We start from the raw sequence: 21,426 nt of genomic DNA, 5'->3' as shown, positions 1-21,426 counted from the left end.
AAGAATCATGTGAATTAGACATCTTTAGCTTGTTTCGTTGTTGAAAGGGATTCAATCATGTTTCACCATTGTTCATCACCGATTAACAACTCGCGTCCGGCGCGCGTCTGCGTGGTTTATTACTCGGGCAGCTAAAGCTGCCCTCGCAAGTAAACCACTCAGACGACGCTGACGCATCGCTGTTAATCGGTGATGAACAACAGTGAAATATGATTGAATCCCTAAATGAATAAATTTGTAATTTTTCACGTTACTTGATTTTGGCCATGCCTACTCATCAAAAACTGTGTTGAATTTCATAACATCAGTAAATGCATGACTGTTTAAAAAAGTTGAAGTGAATGTTTGGAAATGCCCAAGAACATTTATTGAACACGCTGTTGAACACTTATGCATAGCCCCTCTGGACCTCTGTATTGTGAAATATTACACCACACATGTCTGAGATTGCGGTTTTACAGAATTTTTGGAATGATTAAAGAGTATAATGGAATATTCATACGCAACTCTGAACTTGAAGTAACTTACTAAAAGCCTCTGCCTCATGTTACTTGAAAGAAAGGATGTGAAGCAGAAGCCTATCACAGTGACAATTTGAAAATGTCCATAATCTTTATAAACAAAATGGTAAAAGGGTAATAGTATTTCTGTTTGCTGCATTTTTGCAGACACTGCGAGCCAGCTGATGGTCCCTAAAAGTAGGACATTTCTGCCTTGAATACAACACCTGACTGGAATGATATGGGATTGTTGTTATTGCTGAATTTGAAATGGAGTGTAAAGGGCAGCATGCACACAAAAATAGATTTGTCTTTGAATAGAGTTGTATAATTTGTAGACTTGACGCAAATTCTTGTTGTTCTCCTGTCACCACAAGGAAAGAGAGATGCAAATAAAATGTGTGTATATACTTTGGGTAGGTGTGTCCAAAAACAACCAAGAGAATGCACTTAGCCATCTTATATATTATACTGACAAAGTTCCTTTATATCTTGAATCTAATCTAGTTTAGATATTTAAGGATTTAAGGATATATAAAGTTTGTGACCAAATTGGCAGCCTCATCATCCCATTTTTCTCATCAAATATGAGTCATTATTAACCCCTTTAGAAACTTTTCAGCATGCATGGCGTACTATGGTGTACACTGTGCTTGGGTCAAATTTTCAGATATACTGATACCCAGTCATAATGGCAGCCTCCGGTGGTCCATCTCTCTCACAAATTTATAAATTTGAATTTATAAATATGGAATACATAGCTGTTTATAGAAAAATTGGAATATGGCTTGATGACAAGGCATGATTCTTTGCTATTGGTACACAGTATCTGTTGTTCTTTGCATATTCCAAATTGTTTAGACCTTAGTTTTGTGTATTTAGTCATTGAATTATAAAAATTGTCAAGTTGAGTTTACACAGAAATGCTAATGTGGAATGCAGTGAAGTGTTAAGATAAATCTAAATAAATGTGTACATATGAGCAAAGTGGCACTGGCAGTTTTAGTCTTTAATCCCTGACCGTTCAAAAATTGTCTTGCTGCCATTGCTATCCCCATAATTGTTTTCCCTGACTGGGTGCATTGAAAACATTCAATTGATTTAAAATTCAATGGATTTTAAGAAGTTTAAAAATGTTTTTCTTTTCAAATATGGAACTTAAATTGATGATCATGTGGGCTCTTTGTGTGATAATTCTACTCATGTGTATTTAATTCTGCCAATTAAAAATCAACCACAGTAAAAAAGGGTGCTAAAATTCACCAATGGGAGACATCATTCCTGAGCATGTTGCAGGTAGATGCATTGTTTATGATGACGACGCATAAGCTATCTAGAACCGAGATGGGACCGAGACAAAAGCAGCCACTCAATCAATGGATGCAATCCTAATCTTGACAGTATTAAATTTGCTTTGGTTGAGTTGTAAACAGAGTGTGTCACCCTGACGTGTGGCTCGGTTAGTTCTCTACTTAATTCACGTGGAATAAATCTCACTTCCGTTCCATTGTCAAAGTCAGGCAACATTTTATTCTTCATAATAGTGAATAATTGAGTAGAATAACTGTGTCATCTTGATAAACCTTGTGTGACCTACATGTAGTCATTCTACAGCCAGAGGATGTCATGTTAATATGAGCTAGAAATGTTGAATTGATGAAAATGAGCTTGCTTTTCTAGCTGTTGTCTGTTTTTGCAGATTGAATAAAGTCATTCCCTATGGAAAAGTAATATTTCTTGGAACATAATGAAAAAAAAAAAAGATGCATATGAAAATCTGTTTGTTGTTGTGCAATTTTGGGTAGGATATGTGGTAAGGTTATTAATTTTGGGTAGGATATGTGGTAAGGTTATTATTGTTAAGGTTTGGTAATGTTTACAGGTTTGTGGTTAAGGTTTGATAATGTTAGAGGTGGGCTTAGGGTTATAAAGAGGCTAGACACAGTACCTCAGGGTTTTTGATGGTTATGAGTATCCTGTTTGATGTGTATTATTTGGGTTATGGCTGCAAAGATTTTGTCTTTTTCCATCACAAATTATTGAGTGCTACAATATGTCGACTTTACTTTTTTACAGGCCAAATATTGTGAATATTTCTGTGTGCTTTGTTGTTATTGTTATTATTGTTTTTTGTATCATAGATCGTCAAAAAATCATGTGATATGATATGCTCTATCAAAGACAATTTCAAGAAATATTGCTGTGTTAAACAAGCTTCCGCACTTTGTACCTGATAAACCACTACATGCTCTGTTCTGTTTTTGTAATGCCTTACATAAATAATGGTTCACATTATTTTACATAGTATTGGTATTTGTAATTTCATATGTTGTGATGAATTTGGAACTATATGATGTGATGATTTGATTTTGATTTAATGGATGTTTGATGTTTCATCAAATTATTTAGAGCAAAACAAAATGGGCTATTCGATTTGAAATCCATACACCCCCAGTGGTCTCTCACACAGGGGGTGGAGGTTTCAAATGAAGTCACTTATTCAGGTAGCCCATTTGAATTATACACCCTCTGTATGGAAGATTAAGGTCATGCCTTCCATACAGGGTGCAAGGATTTCAACTGGAATAGTCTGTTCCTTGCACTATGTGTCTCTTTGGACCCATAGTTTAGTTTACAGTTGAAATGGATATAAATGCCAGCGAAGATATCTTATACACTTCCCACAATGCATTTCTTCCATTTCAATTTTCTGTACTGATCTAGTGCAACATAGGTTTATAGTGACAAAAAGTACCTCAATGAACAGAGCACATCCACCAGGGGCGGATCCAGGAATTTTCAATAGAGGGGGCGCCGAGCCGCGGCGGTGGTGGCACACAAAGTCAGGCACCGCTCTGCAAAAATACTCAGAGTCAGCGTCGATCTGCAAAAAAATAGAGGGCGCCAAGTGCGCCCTCTAAATCCGCCCTGTCCACAATCAAGGAAATAGTTTGCGCACTTTGACAACATGTTGGAACTCTCCAAATTGGCCCACTCTGAGAGTTTAGTGAAATTAGTATATGTTTGATGAGAAGTACAAACCTTCTCCTTTCCCCTTCCCTCCCCATTCCCTGTGAGAGCCCAATTGAAAAAGTGCTTTCATCAACATTAAGACAGAGTGTGCCAACAATGCCCAACATTAATTTCCTTAATTGCAGATCTTGCAAAATATGTTTATTTCTTGACTATCAACCCATGTTTAGCCAGTCTATTCTCAACATGAAAACAATGGAACAGTACAAAGTAATAGGAGTGTCTTTTGATGTACGTTTTTGTAATGAGGTGATACATCATGTTGCAAAGGATTCTGGGAAGGGTAAGATATCTTCTCTGGGGTAAAGGTTTGTAAAGAATATTAAGCTTAATGTATGCATATATTTTATTTATGAATGTAATGGTGTACAGGATGGTTTCCAAGGTGCCTCTGGGGCATGGGGCATATATTCAGCAATTTTCATGCAGCAATGATACCTTATAAAACAAGAAAATGGGGATACATTCTTTGGTAGAAACCCTAGTTAGATATATAATGCTTAAGATGTGGAGTACTTTTACAAAGCATTTGAGACAGGTAGAATTCTTCCTGTACATTCTTGTATTCATATTTTATTTAAATTTCATATTATTTGTATACATTTTATAATTTCTTCCAAACCTTACATGTTGGGTTAATATTTTAAAACATTTTTCAGCTCTCCTGTTTTTCTGCCGAAAGCAGTATGTATTCGAATTGGAACATGAAACACGACTATTGGGCGAAATAATGGCCGGATTGCCATGACAAATCATTCTGTCAAGTACATTTGGGCTACGTTTTCCATGTTGCCACGAAGTTCTTACAGTACAAAATGCTCAATAAGTCTGCATTTCGGCTAATGAATTATGCATTAGAAAAAAAAAAAATGGCAGGGACGGTCATAAATTCTTTATACGGGTTGTAGTAAAATGTTTGCCTTGAAGAGTGATTATAAAAATGTTTGACTTGATTCTGGACTTTGAAAAGAATATAAAGCTTTGAATGTGTGAAGTTTTTATTGTTTTAAAGAAGTTAATCTGAAATAAGGTATATGTGAAGGATTTTACGGATATTTAGAGGGCCTGCACCCCCCGTCTTACAAAAATGTCGAATTATTTTGTGAACGGCACCTAAATAGTTCAGCCTGATACTGAATATTTAGGGAGACCGGGGCAAAGTGGAACACGGGCAAAGCGGAATCATCAGTCGGCTGCGGAGCAGGTGACTACAAGCTCCTATTTTTGGCTGCATCCTTTTTGTACTTTGTGTACTTAACCCTCTATCTTTTTAACCAAATATCCCACAGAGTCGTGCAAAAAGTCAAACTTTCCCTATGGACATAAAAAACAAAAAAGTCAGTGGTCACATCTATGTAGGATCATTGGTTAATGAGATATAGTCACTTTTTGTACTTTGTGTACTTAACCCTCTATCTTTTTAACCAAATATCCCACAGAGTCATGCGATATGTCAAACTTTTCCTCTGGTCATAAGGAACAAAAAAGTCAGCGGTCGCATCTCTGTAGGATCATTGGTTAATGAGATATAGTCACTTTTTCTACTTTCTGTACTTAACCCTCTATCTTTTTAACCAAATATCCCACAGAGTCGTGTGATATGTCAAACTTTTCCTCTGGTCATAAGGAACAAAAAGTCAGTGGTCACATCTCTGTAGGATCATTGGTTAATGAGATATAGTCACTTTTTGTACTTTGTGTACTTAACCCTCTATCTTTTTAACCAAATATCCCACAGAGTCGCGTGCGATATGTCAAACTTTTCCTCTGGTCATAAGGAACAAAAAGTCAGTGGTCACATCTCTGTAGGATCATTGGTTAATGAGATATAGTCACTTGTTTGTACTTTGTGTACTTAACCCTCTATCTTTTTAACCAAATATCCCACAGAGTCGTGCGATATGTCAAACTTTTCCTCTGGTCATAAGGAACAAAAAGTCAGTGGTCACATCTCTGTAGGATCATTGGTTAATGAGATATAGTCACTTTTTTTCTACTTTCTGTACTTAACCCTCTATCTTTTTAACCAAATATTCCACAGAGTCGTGCGATATGTCAAACTTTTCCTCTGGTCATAAGGAACAAAAAGTCAGTGGTCACATCTCTGTAGGATCATTGGTTAATGAGATATAGTCACTTTTTCTACTTTCTGTACTTAACTCTCTATCTTTTTAACCAAATATCCCACAGAGTCGTGCGATATGTCAAACTTTTCCTCTGGTCATAAGGAACAAAAAAGTCAGTGGTCACATCTCTGTAGGATCATTGGTTAATGAGATATAGTCACTTTTTTGTACTTTGTGTACTTAACCCTCTATCTTTTTAACCAAATATCCCACAGAGTCGTGCGATATGTCAAACTTTTCCTCTGGCCATAAGGAACAAAAAAGTCAGTGGTCGCATCTCTGTAGGATCATTGGTTAATGAGATATAGTCACTTTTTTCTACTTTCTGTACTTAACCCTCTATCTTTTTAACCAAATATTCCACAGAGTCGTGCGATATGTCAAACTTTTCCTCTGGTCATAAGGAACAAAAAAGTCAGTGGTCACATCTCTGTAGGATCATTGGTTAATGAGATATAGTCACTTTTTTGTACTTTGTGTACTTAACCCTCTATCTTTTTAACCAAATATCCCACAGAGTCGTGCGATATGTCAAACTTTTCCTCTGGTCATAAGGAACAAAAAGTCAGTGGTCACATCTCTGTAGGATCATTGGTTAATGAGATATAGTCACTTGTTTGTACTTTGTGTACTTAACCCTCTATCTTTTTAACCAAATATCCCACAGAGTCGCATGCGATATGTCAAACTTTTCCTCTGGTCATAAGGAACAAAAAGTCAGTGGTCACATCTCTGTAGGATCATTGGTTAATGAGATATAGTCACTTTTTTCTACTTTCTGTACTTAACCCTCTATCTTTTTAACCAAATATTCCACAGAGTCGTGCGATATGTCAAACTTTTCCTCTGGGCATAAGGAACAAAAAGTCAGTGGTCACATCTCTGTAGGATCATTGGTTAATGAGATATAGTCACTTTTTTCTACTTTGTGTACTTAACCCTCTATCTTTTTAACCAAATATCCCACAGAGTCGAGCGATATGTCAAACTTTTCCTCTGGTCATAAGGAACAAAAAGTCAGTGGTCACATCTCTGTAAGATCATTGTTTTATGAGATATAGTCACTTTTTTGTACTTTGTGTACTTAACCCTCTATCTTTTTAACCAAATATCCCACAGAGTTGTGCGATATGTCAAACTTTTCCTCTGGTCATAAGGAACAAAAAGTCAGTGTTCACATCTCTGTAGGATCATTGGTTAATGAGATATAGTCACTTTTTTCTACTTTGTGTACTTAACCCTCTATCTTTTTAACCAAATATCCCACAGAGTCGTGCGATATGTCAAACTTTTCCTCTGGCCATAAAGAACAAAGAAGTCAGCGGTGGCATATCTGTAGGATCATTGGTTAATGAGATAGAGTTACTTTTCCAATTTTGTGCATTTAACCCTCTATCTTTTTAACCAAATATTCTAGAGAGTCGTGCGATATGTCAAACTTTTCGTCTGGTCATAAGGAACAAAAAATTCAGTGGTCGCATATCTGTACGATCATTGGTTAATGAGATATAGTCACTTATTGTACTTTGTGCACTTAACTCTGTATCTTTTAATCAAATATCCTACAGAGTCGCGTGCGATATGTCGAACTTTTCCTCCGGTCATAAGGAACAAAAAGGTTGATTACGCGAGGTTCATATTGGTGCGTATGCACCAAATATGTATCTTGTAAACCTTACGTTTTGCCTTGCTTGCTTCGTAATCCTGTTTGGGCTGGACAAAAATATGTTCCACTTTCCCCGATCTCCCTAGAGTGCGGTAATATTCGTCTTAAGCTTACAGATTTTCTTTATTTTATTACTAGTATATTGTGAAAAACCATGTAGCTGTGGTGTTAGCTCAATATGCTAGGAAAGTATTATAACCGATGACCCCATGTTGAATTTGGCTAAATCAGCTGTATTTTTGCTGATAAAATAGCACGTACTCGATCGACATCCGCCATCTTGTATTTAAAATGCCTAGCAACTGTCACTCAAACTTACGATGTGTCAACTGCCGTTCACTTTTATACAGGGATTGAATACGAGTGTCACGGCCGGGTTTAGTGTGCATTCAAATCCTTACTAGCCGTCGGAAATGATTGCAAATTACACATTTGTAATCATTTTGACCACAAAATATGATGTGAAACACAGGTAAGCAATGAGAACAAGTCCTACATTTGAAATTTGTAGCTTACTACAACCTGAGACTAGCATTGACTAGTCTCAGCTGCATGTACTCATCTGAATTCCTACTGACTGAAGACAGCCTGAAGACATAATCATAATTCATATACATGTCAGATGTATAATTGTATTGGCAAATATCCACAAAAGCGTTCATTATCAATTTATTTTGATAAATTGTCACATTTTATGCCATGTATTATATTCTTAAAACTAACGGTGGATTTGCGAACAATTTGTCGCAATAAATGACGTTCATGTGAAACGGTGGGCCAAAATGGGTTATATTTGGTAATATGCACTACGAATGGTCAAATTAATAGAAAAATACCTGTGATAAATTTATCTGTACACATTGTCGCACTCCGAGTGGCGTATGGTATATTTGCAACCCTGTGGTGGATTTGCGAACAATTTGTCGACATAAATAACGTTAGTGGAGAAAGCGGTCGCGCCCAAAATGCATTATTTTTGGTAATATGCAGACGAATGGCCAAATTAATAGAAAAATACCTGTGATAAATTTATCTGTACAAATTGTCGCACTCCGAGTGACATATGGTATATTTGCAACCCTGCTGTGGATTTGCGAACAATTTGTTGACATAAATGACGCTTGCGGAGAAATTATTAGAAAAAAAGCTTTTATTTTGCCTAGGCCTGTCCTCCATGCTAGGCAGGGTCTTAGGCAGGATCAGAAGGTTTGGGTGTGTAAATTTAAAAAACTGGGTGTGTAAATTTAAAATTTATGTACAAAGTGGGCAAAAACTGGGTGTGTATATTCCTGCATTAAATACATCAGAATTATTACCATTGCAAGATGGCTTAAATAAAGCTAGTTCACCACGTAAACTTGTATGGCTCAAAATTCGGACCGCTCGCCATTAAGTTTACTGTCATTGCGTATTTTGAAATTGTTGACGTTTTAATGGTCCCCGATTTCCGGTTGATTATTTTAGCTGTGTCACGTCACGCGCATGACGCTGGTGGTAACCAGCCTAGCCTAAATTAAGTAAAAAAAAATACGATCGCCGATATCGATGTGATGGATGTGATGTGGGACTTGCATAGGATTACACAGAGATATTTCGTGCCAAAATTTGACCATTTGTAGGCAAGTTGGCCTTACTTTGTAGCGTTGTGTGAAAAAGGACAGTCTTAAGTAAGTATCGTGCAACGCTTTTGATGTTTTGGGAGACAGTGAGGGATCCGAAACAGCGGGCGGCGGAGCTTATTCTTGACTGTTTAATATTCATTCAATCGCTGCCTTACGGTAATAGTCTTATACGCTGCGATGGACAGATAGTATCAGTTTGTGAATGAGGACATCGTATAAGTTCCTTGTACTAGGCTTAAAGCTAGCATTTCAAGTATCTCTTATGGCAAATAACAGATGGTGCCCGCTGGAATCTCTTGAGGCATTGTCTTTTTTAAAGACATTTCTTGTTCAGTATGTTTCTATATTTGTTGTTGTTGAAAATAAGTGTTTTTCCTTTAAAGCCATAATAGATGATTTTTATCAAATTTTAATTTAAATTTCTTTATTCTTTGCCAAAAATATGAAATGATTTGTAACAATTGTCAGGAAGGTTTTCCATCCAATAATATGCTGAAATAATGAGGTAAAATGAAAGAAACCGTATGGCGGGGGATTTCGGTGTCATAATTATGACTTTAAAAATTGAACTGTTGTCCTACTAACACAACAGATTTGGTTGGCTGAAAATTATTTAAAGATTTATAGTAGCCAATATTCCAAACATCTGGTTTGAAATAAAGTAACTATAAGTTCATTTAAAAAGGTATGGCTTTAAGCAGAAAGTAACACCTGGTCTGTGGTAATGCAGATACTGGTATACCCTTACATAGAACTAGATTATCCTATATTATGATATACCATTGACATTTTTTAGAACTCTGATGCTTTAGGTGCATTCATTTTATGTAGTTCTATATGTGTTAAGGGAGGGGATCTTATTCAGGCTTCATTTTTTGGCATCCATATAATTGATTTACTTTAAATTTCAGCAAGTCAAATCACAGCAACTCAGATAGTTCATTGAAGTAGAAAAAATAGTAGATGAGTGTGCTTGATGACTCCAGACTCATTTAGGCTTCATTTACCCCTGCATTTACTAGTACTTGAAAGATGTAGTCCTACTGTACTTAACCAAATAGACCTGTAATTTTACCTCAATTTGTAATGATCAGGGGTCCATTTCACTCAACTTTACGAAGGTGTCAAAATCTTACAATGTAACTTACGATGTATCATAAAATTCATTTCACTAAAGTGACTTGCAGTTGGTACCCTTCGTAAGTAATAGGGATTTACTACAAGGACCCTTCGTAAAGTTATGCCTAGTTAGGCATGTTCACAAAATTTTCAAGTAGGATATTTCACATGGAAATTATTTTGTTTAAAAAGGTGATCATTTAACTTTAAAAATGTGGGGTCAACCATGTCTGTAGGTCAAAAATTAGCGAAGTTATGGGCAAATGTCTGTTTTTAAAAAACTGCACTTTTCTGCGACCATCATTGACAATGCCTTACAATGACTTTACAAAAAAAAACACGTAATGCATCATTTTGTACCACGATGATCCATTTTACACAAAGGCGATTTTATTTTATGAAATCTAACTTTCACTGCATGCTGACTTCTGTATCAAGGATAAAGTACCAGCACTTTTTAGACTACGTCTCCAAGTTTCTGGTGTCCAAATTTCAAATTTTTGTATTTCCCTATGGAGATTACACAGTTAAGCCATTGACTGTGAGCTACTGTGGTCGCAACTTTTTGGATTGAATGTCGCCCTCTATAATAAGCAATGTGGACATGTCTAGCCTAGTAAAATGGTGTTAGTAACTTGAGAATGGTTACTGGAGTTACAAAGGGTTAGAGGTTGATTGAAATGGACCCCAGAAGTGGAACTTCTGATTAGGCAGCTCTCTCAGACAGCTCTTACTAGGCATGCCAACTACTCTGCAATCTACCATGCAAAACTCTGGGAGGGGGAGGGGGGTTCACAGTAAAATTGACAGGTGTACCATGGCATCTGGAAGTAGGGGCATATTAGGTAACAAATGTTGTTTAAAAAAGGAGTTCATTGGGTATAAAAGGTTTTTTTATATATGTAAGAGAATTGGCAAGTTTCTGCATTATTCCGTGGCATTTTAATGATAAAATTCTAGAAAAAGAAGCCTGGGTCATTGGGTAGCCGAACCTACAAAAAGAAGTATCATCAGGTATTAACTTAAAAAAAGGCAATCATTGGTTAAGATCAACTTTAAAAAAGGGGGTCTTTTGACAGACATATGATGCATACTTCCATATGGGAGTGTTTAACACCAAATTCACCTTGATTATGGGCCAAAATACTGTTAAATTGCAATTTTTCATGCATTTTTTGCGTAATTATCCCAGTTAAGTCATTTTTGGAGCAAGTTGGGGGAAGACTAGGGATATGTATACACCACTGAGCATCGCAATTAACCAATCGTATGCTGGGCAGTGTTGTTAAACAATTTATATACCATGCCGTTCATCAAGGAGTTGGCTTTTCTTATATACATGTACATCAATGTTGTAGCATATGGACGATATGGTGGATAATGTTATCGGGTCATACATATCAGACTAGGCAAGTGAATCAGTGCTTTAACAACCTAATTATGTTCAGAAAAATTATTCAAATGAATCTCGCCTATGGAAAGTAGAACCATGTCATTGTACTGACTTGGGATATGCACTTATCATTTTCAATATAAGCTGATATAGATCTATAAAAACATACCGATGTATATATGCTACTCTGTGTCATCAGATGTAATGAAAAGAGTAACACAGCCAATAGCGATTGCAATAATGAGCAAATCGCTGTCAAAATAATGATGACTCCACACATGGCCTAGTAACCCCACTTTCTCCCTTGATAATTTACTAACATGAAAACATTGTGTATTGGGGTATTTCAGTTGAAATCCACACACCCCCTGTGAAAGACATGACCTGAATCTTTCACACAGGGAGTGTGAATTGCAATGGTATTGCCTGAATGGGTGACTCCATTTGAAAATCTATACCCCTATGTGGGAGATTGAGGTAATGATTTCCATAGGGGGTGTATAGATATCAACTGGAATAGCCCATTGTTTACGATACTGATGGGGTATTTTTCAGCATTTATCCACAGGGGTGGGGAAGGAGGGGGAAGGCTTACAGCCTTACAGTGCTATGGGGTTATTGGAGATTCCTTCAACATGTTATGCTCCTGGAGCACAAATATGTTAGATAGTAACAATGAATAGCTGCCTTATGAGGTATAAAGTAAAGTAGTTGTGCTCCAGGAGCATACCATGTTGAAGGAATCTCAAATATACACACTCTGGGCCATATTTCTTTTCAAGCATGTCTATTATTTTTGTAATTCATTAATGGATGCACATCATGGCATATTGAGCATTTTACAGGCATGAGAATTTTCCTGCTTGTTGCCTAAATGTTTTATTTATTTTTAGCCAGTCTTGGAGCATTTTACTACATTTTAACATACATCGTCAAAAAATTGATGATCTATGATTTTCAGCACTTTTTCCTGCTTTTTCAGAATTTTCTTGTTTTTTCATGGAAAAGTATTCTCATGCCTGATTTTAGCATCAAATCCAGGGTGATGCAAACTCATCTTGTATGCAGCTGGTGTACTGCACATCTGATTTGGTTGTAAGGGCTCTTAACCCTGTAACCATGTCAGTATGGGTATGACTACAAATAAGTTAGCAAAACAAGCCATGTGGAATCGAGCATATGTTTTACATGCACTATTTTCAGTCTTAGTTCAATTAGCTTTCTATTATTACATTTATAATTTTTATTAATGTCATGTACTTTGAGGGGTTTGTCACAAAAATCAAGTTCTATTTTGTCTGCAACATGAAAAATGATATCTTGATAACCTCAAGTGCATTTTGGATTTCCAGCACTAAAAAATTAATTGTGTGATTTTGGGTGCATTGGGCTATTCCAGCTGAAATCCATACACCCTATGGAAGACATGACCATAATCTCTTGCACAAGGGGTGTAGATTTCAAATGGAATCGCCCATTCAGGTAACCCATTTTAAATTTGGTAAGTTTTTTAAAATGGATTATTTCAATGCCTTCTTGACTCTGAGTATTGTAAAAGAAAACAATAGGGTTGGTCAAGTTTATTTTACGAGAAAAAAATAAAAAATAAAAAAATAAAAGATTCTGGCTGTATACAAGCCTATTTGTGGTATTAAATTACTCAGATAATAAGTCCCGTTTTGATATCCTATGATTAAGGACATGTTTCAAGTCAGGGGAAATAATATTGAAATAGCATCACATGAGTGTCAACTGATCATCTACATATGAAACGAGACAGAACTGGGTCATCATTGTAGCAGTCTCATGATTCCCATACTAGAATCACATGCACTTTAATTTTATATTGGTTAAATATTTTGAGGATGTGTTGTGAAAACTAATGTGGCATTTGCATGATTATTAGTCAGTAAACAAAGTTTGCTGTATCTGATCCAGAAATGCACTTATGTGTACGTTTCACCAAACACTGTTGCCTTTGTCAACACTTGATGAGGATGTGACTGCATCTTCTGACAACCGACGCTAGATTTTTTGGGTTGCCAGTTGGTTTTCCTTCTGGGAATTTTCTTGATCCCTGTTGATGTGAGATAGCTGATAGCTGAAGAACTATAATATTTTCACACCTATGAGACCGCACAACACCCTCAGAAAACCACTCGTCCATCCAAAAGATAAGCACGACTCGAACAATACCACTCAGGCAGTGTATAAAATCCCTTCCATGAACTGCAACAAACTTAGTTGTTCAATCAGGATTATTGGTGGGTTTTTTTTAAATAGACCAATCCAATTTTCATCATACAAATGTCTAGTCTTTCTGCAAGTTTCTGACTGGTTTTGTGCATGTTCCTTCCAGGTTCACCTGCTTCTTTCTACTAATTTTTTTATTCTTGAAATAATTAATAATTATGTTTTAATCATCTCATTTTAATCTTCCTTGTTGTCATTTCAGATGCTCCTCCCTCTTACCAATCCCTGTATGGTCAAATCAAAGATGCAAAGAAGACATCATCCGGTCCATTGGAATTTGTCAAGAAACTTATCACATTACTTTTAAATACAAGTAAGTACTGAAATAGTATCTCTGATCAACACTGAACTAGGCGCTTTTGAGTCACAGCAGCTCATTAATTACACGATGGAATTTATATCAATATCTCAAATTACGGAAGTGGGTTTCTGATTGGCAGATTTATCGTCATGTAGAAAGAAGTCAAACAAGGGATGATCTGCGTTGGGTAGAATGCTTCGTTACAGGAGTAAGAGCAAGAAAGGTCAAACTGCCATTGAACTATTGACCACAACCTATTTTGTGGTGTGTTACCCCACTAACGAAGCATTGTAGCTAGTGCAAACTATTCTTTATTTGACTTCTTTTCTTAATGCTTGAGCAAGATTTGTATATGAAATAGGTTAATAAATGCAGATCCCTTGTTGTTTGAGCAATTGGACTCAATAGTACACTTGTGCTGAATGTTGATATGTCCAGTGCACTCTCCCTGCAGGGCTCGTTCATCGGACACATCAATATCTCAGCGCGTGTGCATTATCGACTCCAATTTGTCTCTCAACAAGTGATACACATTTATTAGCCTATATATAATTCAACAATGCTAAATTTATTACTGGTTTTTGGCTCTGAGCGGAGCTTATCAGTGCCTTTGTCATGCAACTAACTAGCATTCATTTTCAGGCCACAATACGCTGTTGGTTTTTATGCTAAGGATCATTTAATGACTGATATGAAGACTTAAGTTTCGCTTTCTAAGTTTGGCTAAGTTATTTTCGAATCGATTGCACTCCAGATTTTATTGAAATTCAGGCGATAAAAGTATTATTTTTGGGTAAAAAGACCAAAATAGTCACGATAATCGAGTTATATCTTGGTTCCTGTGTGTGCTAGAGATTATTCTGGTCTGTATAATTTAAGATGCGTAATACAGACGGAAACCAATGGAGGTACATTTCTTAAGATTTAGTTCAGATCAGAAATTATTTGACTACTTCTTAACTTTTCTTCACTATTTCTTTATAATTTAAATAAAGAGATAGGTAAGGAATGTCAAAAATAGTCAAGAACATGTCTGAATCTTGAATAAATCCCGAATAAATCTGAACAAATGACTTTTCTGGGGGACTATTTGGCTTGCGCAAGTGCAGTACTGAAAAGCACTGTGCCGATTTTTTGTTAAAGGTCACGTTTTTACCGATAAGCTGCGATGCTCAACAAACTTCGTACTTTTCTATGAGGCTATTTTGAACCAATAAATCGATTAGTTTTTCTTGATTGATGACATCACCATTTCTGAACCAATCAGCAAACAGTTTTGTGTGATTGATCGATTCTTGCAGTAGTCTCTTCACAGCAGCCAGTTTGGTTCCGCCCTTCCACACAAACATTTTTGTGGAGGAGCGTAACCAAACTGGCTGCATAGGAGACTAAGTTCACTGACCCACTGACCTTGCAAACTCAACCACAGAGAGCTACGGTGCATAATCGAGGTGAAAATACGCTAGTTTGTTTACCATTCTGAGCTGATGAGCTTTTGGTAAATGTCATTCCGAAGCATTTACGAGCATACCATAATATTTTTTTTATTAAATATAAAGATGTTTATTTAAGTTATTTGTAAAATTCAGCGATGGACTTAATATAGAAGTGGTTTGATTTTAGTTGTAAACGCTGGACTCGACCGGCATGACAAGTTGAACATGTGAAGTTCCAAATTCGAAGCCATGTACTACTATTCCATGTACGTAGGTCTCACACGAACTGCTCCGAGGGTTATACTGACTACTAGATTGTCTACTTTTGTACTTTCGTAAGTGATGAAATTGAAGAAAAAATCATGAAGTGAAATCTATCAGAAATAAACACTGATGTGATGTAGGCTAGTCCTGCTTAATCGGAGTACAGCATCCAGACCAGGCAGATCCAGATCCGAACAGAACTTACGATTGTTCGGTTGGACCGGTTCAACACACATGACACAACAGACATGTCAGGACAGAACAGTTTTGGTGTTTACAAAAAATGCAAATGATCTCAAGTCACAAAAATTTGTTATAAAATTTCATTTTTGTCTCGCCTCAGTATTTCTGTCTGTCCGGGGTGTGGATGTCCGTGTGTCCGCCTGGAGCTGTATCTGGGAAACTGTAAGACCTCACGAGTACGTGGACGCTACTTGGTGGGAGGAAGGGTATCTAAGTTTGCTCCGTAATTGTATGTTTTCGGTGAAAAATAATGCAAATTAACATAGCTAATTTGCATAATTTATGCAAAAAATCAGCGCAAATTGATAAAATTTCATTTCTGAACTTTGTTCAGGATGGGACTTAGTAATCACTATTTCCGTCTGTGTGTGGGGGTGGGATGTCCGAATGTTTGTCCGGAGCTGTATCTGGGGAACCGTAAGACCTACGGGGGCGCTTACTTGGTGGGAGGAAGGGTATCCAAGTTTGCTCCGTAATTGTATGTTTTCGGTGAAAATATGCAAATTAACATAGCTAATTTGCATAATTTATGCGAATATCAGCGCAAATTGATAGCGGTGCATGGTAACGAAACCTTGTGACAGGAATGATACACACCTGCTGATCACCTGATTAGTTTTTGCGAAAAGTATGCGCATTTAGTTGTTAAGTTGCATAATTTATGCGGAACGCTTCTACAAAATGGTTGGAAATCTGAAGAAATCCGCCTTGTGAAGCTGTTTCTGGGGATCCGTAAGAATGCTAAGCCCTATGATGATGAAACGTGGTGGGGGTAGCATGACCAGAGGATCTCGACCTGATTCGATTTTCAGCGCAAAAATATGGTAATTACCTACCTAATTTGCATAATTTATGCATAATATGCAAAAACCTTTTTCTCGGAGACTAGGGGTCGACATTCTTCAAACTTGGTGGGCGGGTGCATCTTGACCCCAGACAGAACAAGTTTGTATTGGTTAGTGGGTGAAGGTCACTCGAGGTCATCCAGGGGTCATCTAAGGTCAAATTACTAAAACTGTCGTATGGGCATGAAACTTGGTGGGTACAGTTAACATTTAGAGTCAAATTTTCTGACGGTCATTTTGGGGTCATCCGAGGTCACTTAGGGGTCATCCGAGGTCAAATTACTAAAACTGTCGTATGAGCATGAAACTTGATGGATACACTTAACATTATGAGTCAAAGTTTCGAAGGTAATTTCGGGTCATCCAAGGTCACCAAGGGGTCATCTGAGGTCAAATTACTAAAAACTGTCGATGGGCATGAAACTTGGTGGGTACAGTCAACATTTAGAGTCAAATTATCGGACGGTCATTTCGGGGTCATCCAAGGTCACCAAGGGGTCACCTGAGGTCAAATTACTAAAAACTTGTATGGGCATGAAACTTGGTGGGTACACTTAACATTTAGAGTCAAATTTTCAGACGGTTATTTTGGGGTCATCTGAGGTCACCAAGGGGTCATCTGAGGTCAAATTACTAAAAACTGTTGTATGGGCATGAAACTTTGTGGGTACAGTCAACATTTAGAGTCAAATTTTTGGAAGGTCATTTCGGGGTCATCCGAGGTCACCCAGGGGTCATCTGAGGTTAAGTTACTAAAAACTCGCATGGGCATGAAACTTGGTGGGTACAGTCAACATTTCAAGCCAAATTTTTGGAATGTCATTTTGGGGTCATCCAAGGTCACTCAGGGTCATCTGTGGTCAAATTACTAAAACCTCATGTGGATATGAAACTTATTGATGGATGTATTATGCTCTGCAAATAAGATATAGCTACCAACCAGCAAGATGTATGATTGCGTGTGATCTGGCACATACAATGTATATGATTTCACCTGTTGCACATTCGACTGCAATTACTTTCACATTCAAAAAAGCACAGAGCCACAGCGCCATTGGTGCTCTTGTTTAATTAAGTAATAAAGGGTAATGGGCTATTCCATTTAAAATCCACACTCCCCCTGTGGAAGATTTTAGAAATACCTTCCGCAGAGGGAGCATGAATTTCAAATGGAATTAGCACATTAGGCAGCTCCATTTGAAACTCACCCTCCCTCTGTGGAAGATTCAGATTGAATCTTTCTCAGAGGGTGTATAAAATTCGAATGCAGCTGCCTATGTGCTCCCCGTGTGGCTGATATTTCCAAAATCTTCCACAGGGGTAGTGTGGATTTTAAATGGAATAGCCCAATGCATTATCCTTTACACACATAATGTGTCCGAGGCAGTAAAAACATAAATAATGGGTGATGCGAGAAGAACGTAAAGTATGTTGGCCTGACCACTTTATTGTTAATTAATGGTCTTTCACGTGACACGTTTCAACAAATCACAGTGTGCGATTTTGAATAATGGGTCGTGGAGGTAATAGAATTTCGCTTAGTGGAACCTTTTACATCAAGTGTATTGGTTTGTACCCGCGATCACTATCGTCAGAGGCACTATGTGTAAGATATAGATGCCACAAAAGTGATGGATAGAAGAAATTACATGTAGATATTTGTTAGCTAATGAACTGGACTGGGTGGAGGAAATAATGAATGGTTGTTGTATTTGAAACCTGAAATAATAATCATAAGATAATGGTGTATACTCTGTTCAGTGGCTAGATGATAAAAGCAAGTGCTCTATTCTGTGTGGTGTAAGAGGTTACTACTCTGTAGTTGTGGCAGTACCCACGGAATCGCTGGCCAGGCCAGCGAAACACCCATGGGTACCGGTCGGCGGTCAGTGATTATGTGCTTGGCATGCGAGAGGTATGTCTAATGCTGGTTTCATACTTTCCTGCCACTTGCCGCTTTGCCACTATGATGACGATTTTGCTTCACTGTGCAGTCGCACCAGAAACGGTAGCGGTGACTAGCGGCAAGCTGAAATATCGATCACTCTGCTGCTCTGCCCAAGTGGCAGCATTGGTAGGAGTTCAATTCAAGTCAAACTTGGGAGCGGTGCCGCTCTGACGTATGAGACTATGATACGATTTTTGGCGATGCTGAGCGGCAACATTGGCTTTCATAGTCATGCCACTACCGCTCAGCGGTGTGCTGCTCCGCTTGCAGAAAAGTACAAGTGGCATGATGAAGCGTCACGCTAGCAGCAAGCGGCAGAAAGTATGAAACCAGCATAAGGTTCGCATCCTGGGGATACCAAGGACCTTCTTTGTACATCTACACTCCTTGTTCTTTTCATCTGTATAACTTCCAGTAGCAAAAAACCATGGTCAGTGTTAGGGTTAAGCTAATATTCAGTAAGTCAAATCATTATAAGTCATTTTAACTTTTTACAGAAGAGATAAACAGGATGCAAACTGCACAAATACATGTAGTACCAAAATGTCCACTCTAACAATAAAGTGCTCCGCCTCTGCATGTAAGGGGGCTGGATGAAATAACACCATACATGTCACTATCCGGACAAGGGTTGCACAAGACAAACACAAGTGAACAGTTTTCTCATAAAGATACCTCATTGGACTTACATTTAGACACAAAATAAACAGACTTGTAATCTATTTTGTTATTGCTGACTTACTTAAAGATATTGCTTGTGATTGGATGCAACAAGGAGAGGATAGACTTGAGTGATTTGTTGAAGAGGTTCAGTTCAGGATGATATTCAATGTACAAATTTTTAGGGCTTTGAAAAGTATGGGAGCAAAAAATATTAACACCGCTGTGGAAAATAAATCTGATCTGTGTATGCTAAAAGATAAATAAAAGTTATTGCCCAAGTTAATTGCCCTAGAATTTGATGTTGTGTCTGAATACCCCTTCCATAACAATTTTACCCTCATGCTTTTGAGTTTGCATAGAACTTTTGAAAACGAACCTTAAAAGGGCATTTCGTGATCCACAGCATCATCCCCCCACTTTTCACAAAAAAAGTTGATATTTTTATACCACTGGATACCTCTGTGTACATAATGTTTATGTACCAAAAATTTCTTGCAGGTTAATTCGTTTAGCAAAGATATCGCCAAATTTGAATTTCGTTCTGGTATACCAGAACGAAATGCATTGTCTATGGAGACAATGCATTGTCTATGGAGAAGTGTTATACACATATTCATGCATAACTCGCAAACGCAAAATCGGAATCACCTGAAATTTTAGGAACAAGCTTTTTTCGTGGATATATACTGAAAAATGTCATAAAGGATGCTAGAATCACGAAATACTCCTTTAAGTTCCCAAAGGGACAGATAAAGATACTTTTCATGGACCTAATAGTTCCCTTTCCCCTAATAAGTGCCCCAGATAAACTTGTCTAATGGTAAAATTTAGGTTCTTTGGGAATTGTGCAGTCAAAAAATAGGGGTCTTGCGCATACTCATTACCCGTAGACACGAGAAATGAATATGAGACGCACCACTTAATTTGCCACACATATCAGCATCAAACCGAATCAAGAATTTATTTTCGATTAATATTTCTACATAAACAAACAACGATAAGCATTATCAATTGCATAAGCATATAAAGGTTCCAGCAAGCCACATACATGTAAACAAACATATTTTAAGGCAAACATAATTCTTTTGGATCTAAAAGTAATAATTATGCGCAAAAGCTAGGGTGAATTACTCTAAAAATTTGTAAGAGAATAGCTTCATACAAAAACAAAGCAAATAAAGTTGCAAGAGCAAAAGCTAGGGTGAATTACTCAAAAAATTTGTAAGAGAATAGCTTCATACAAAAACAAAGCAAATAAAGTTGCAAGAGCAAAAGCTAGGGTGAATTACTCTAAAAATTTGTAAGAGAATAGCTTCATACAAAAACAAAGCAAATAAAGTTGCAAGAGCAAAAGCTAGGGTGAATTACAATGCAATATATATATTAGTTTAGCAAAAGCTGACAAATATGAAACAATGGCTGCCGACCTTCAGAAATACATCAAATTAAGAAAATATGCAGAAAAGCAGAGGAATTACTCCCATTCACTATCATTGACGCTATATAGGCTAAAATACCCACCTACTCATAAACCATGCCATATTTAGCACTAACGGCTAATGCTTTTGAAAAACATTGTAATTAGGCAAATTGTAACATGCAATGACTGGATCTCAAAAGAGATTCCTGGCCATCTTTGAATTAATGGCAACAAATTAGCAATTGTGGCTGCTCAACCACTTACTTTAAAGATTTGTAAGCGACTGAACAACAAACATACTGCTTATGTTGAAATGCACAGAAAGGAAGCAGCAGAAATGTTGGTCCTCTTTTGAAACACTAAACTCAATTTAAGACCTGATGTGCCAATCAACTTTTCTTTTTCCAGCACATAAAATCATTACATGTACTACTCATAGAAGTACATGTAACTAATCAAAGAACAGTTGCTGATTATTTTTAAAACCAATATGACGGTAATCAATATCATCAAACCACTTCGATAATGAAATAAATATTTCAGCTTAACAACATGTGTACTAAAAATATACTGTACTGTTTACCAAATCTCACA

The 21,426-nt window shown here is 37.1% G+C and overlaps 1 protein-coding gene across 3 annotated transcripts in view; it reads left to right on the top strand.

Moving 5' to 3' along the window:
• The window catches only part of LOC140160510 (uncharacterized), a 121,807-nt gene that overhangs the window by 70,924 nt on the left and 29,457 nt on the right, over positions 1–21,426 (top strand). For all 3 annotated transcript variants that reach the window (XM_072183746.1, XM_072183744.1, XM_072183745.1), the window contains exon 3: positions 13,915–14,025. In XM_072183746.1, the coding sequence (XP_072039847.1) occupies positions 13,915–14,025 (111 nt within the window). The remainder of the gene's footprint in view (positions 1–13,914; positions 14,026–21,426) is intronic.

Source organism: Amphiura filiformis, chromosome 9 (assembly GCF_039555335.1).
Source record: "Amphiura filiformis chromosome 9, Afil_fr2py, whole genome shotgun sequence".
Classification (NCBI taxonomy): domain Eukaryota; kingdom Metazoa; phylum Echinodermata; class Ophiuroidea; order Amphilepidida; family Amphiuridae; genus Amphiura; species Amphiura filiformis.
The sequence above is the reverse complement of the archived record's forward strand: the minus strand, read 5'-3'. Positions and strand labels throughout refer to the sequence as shown.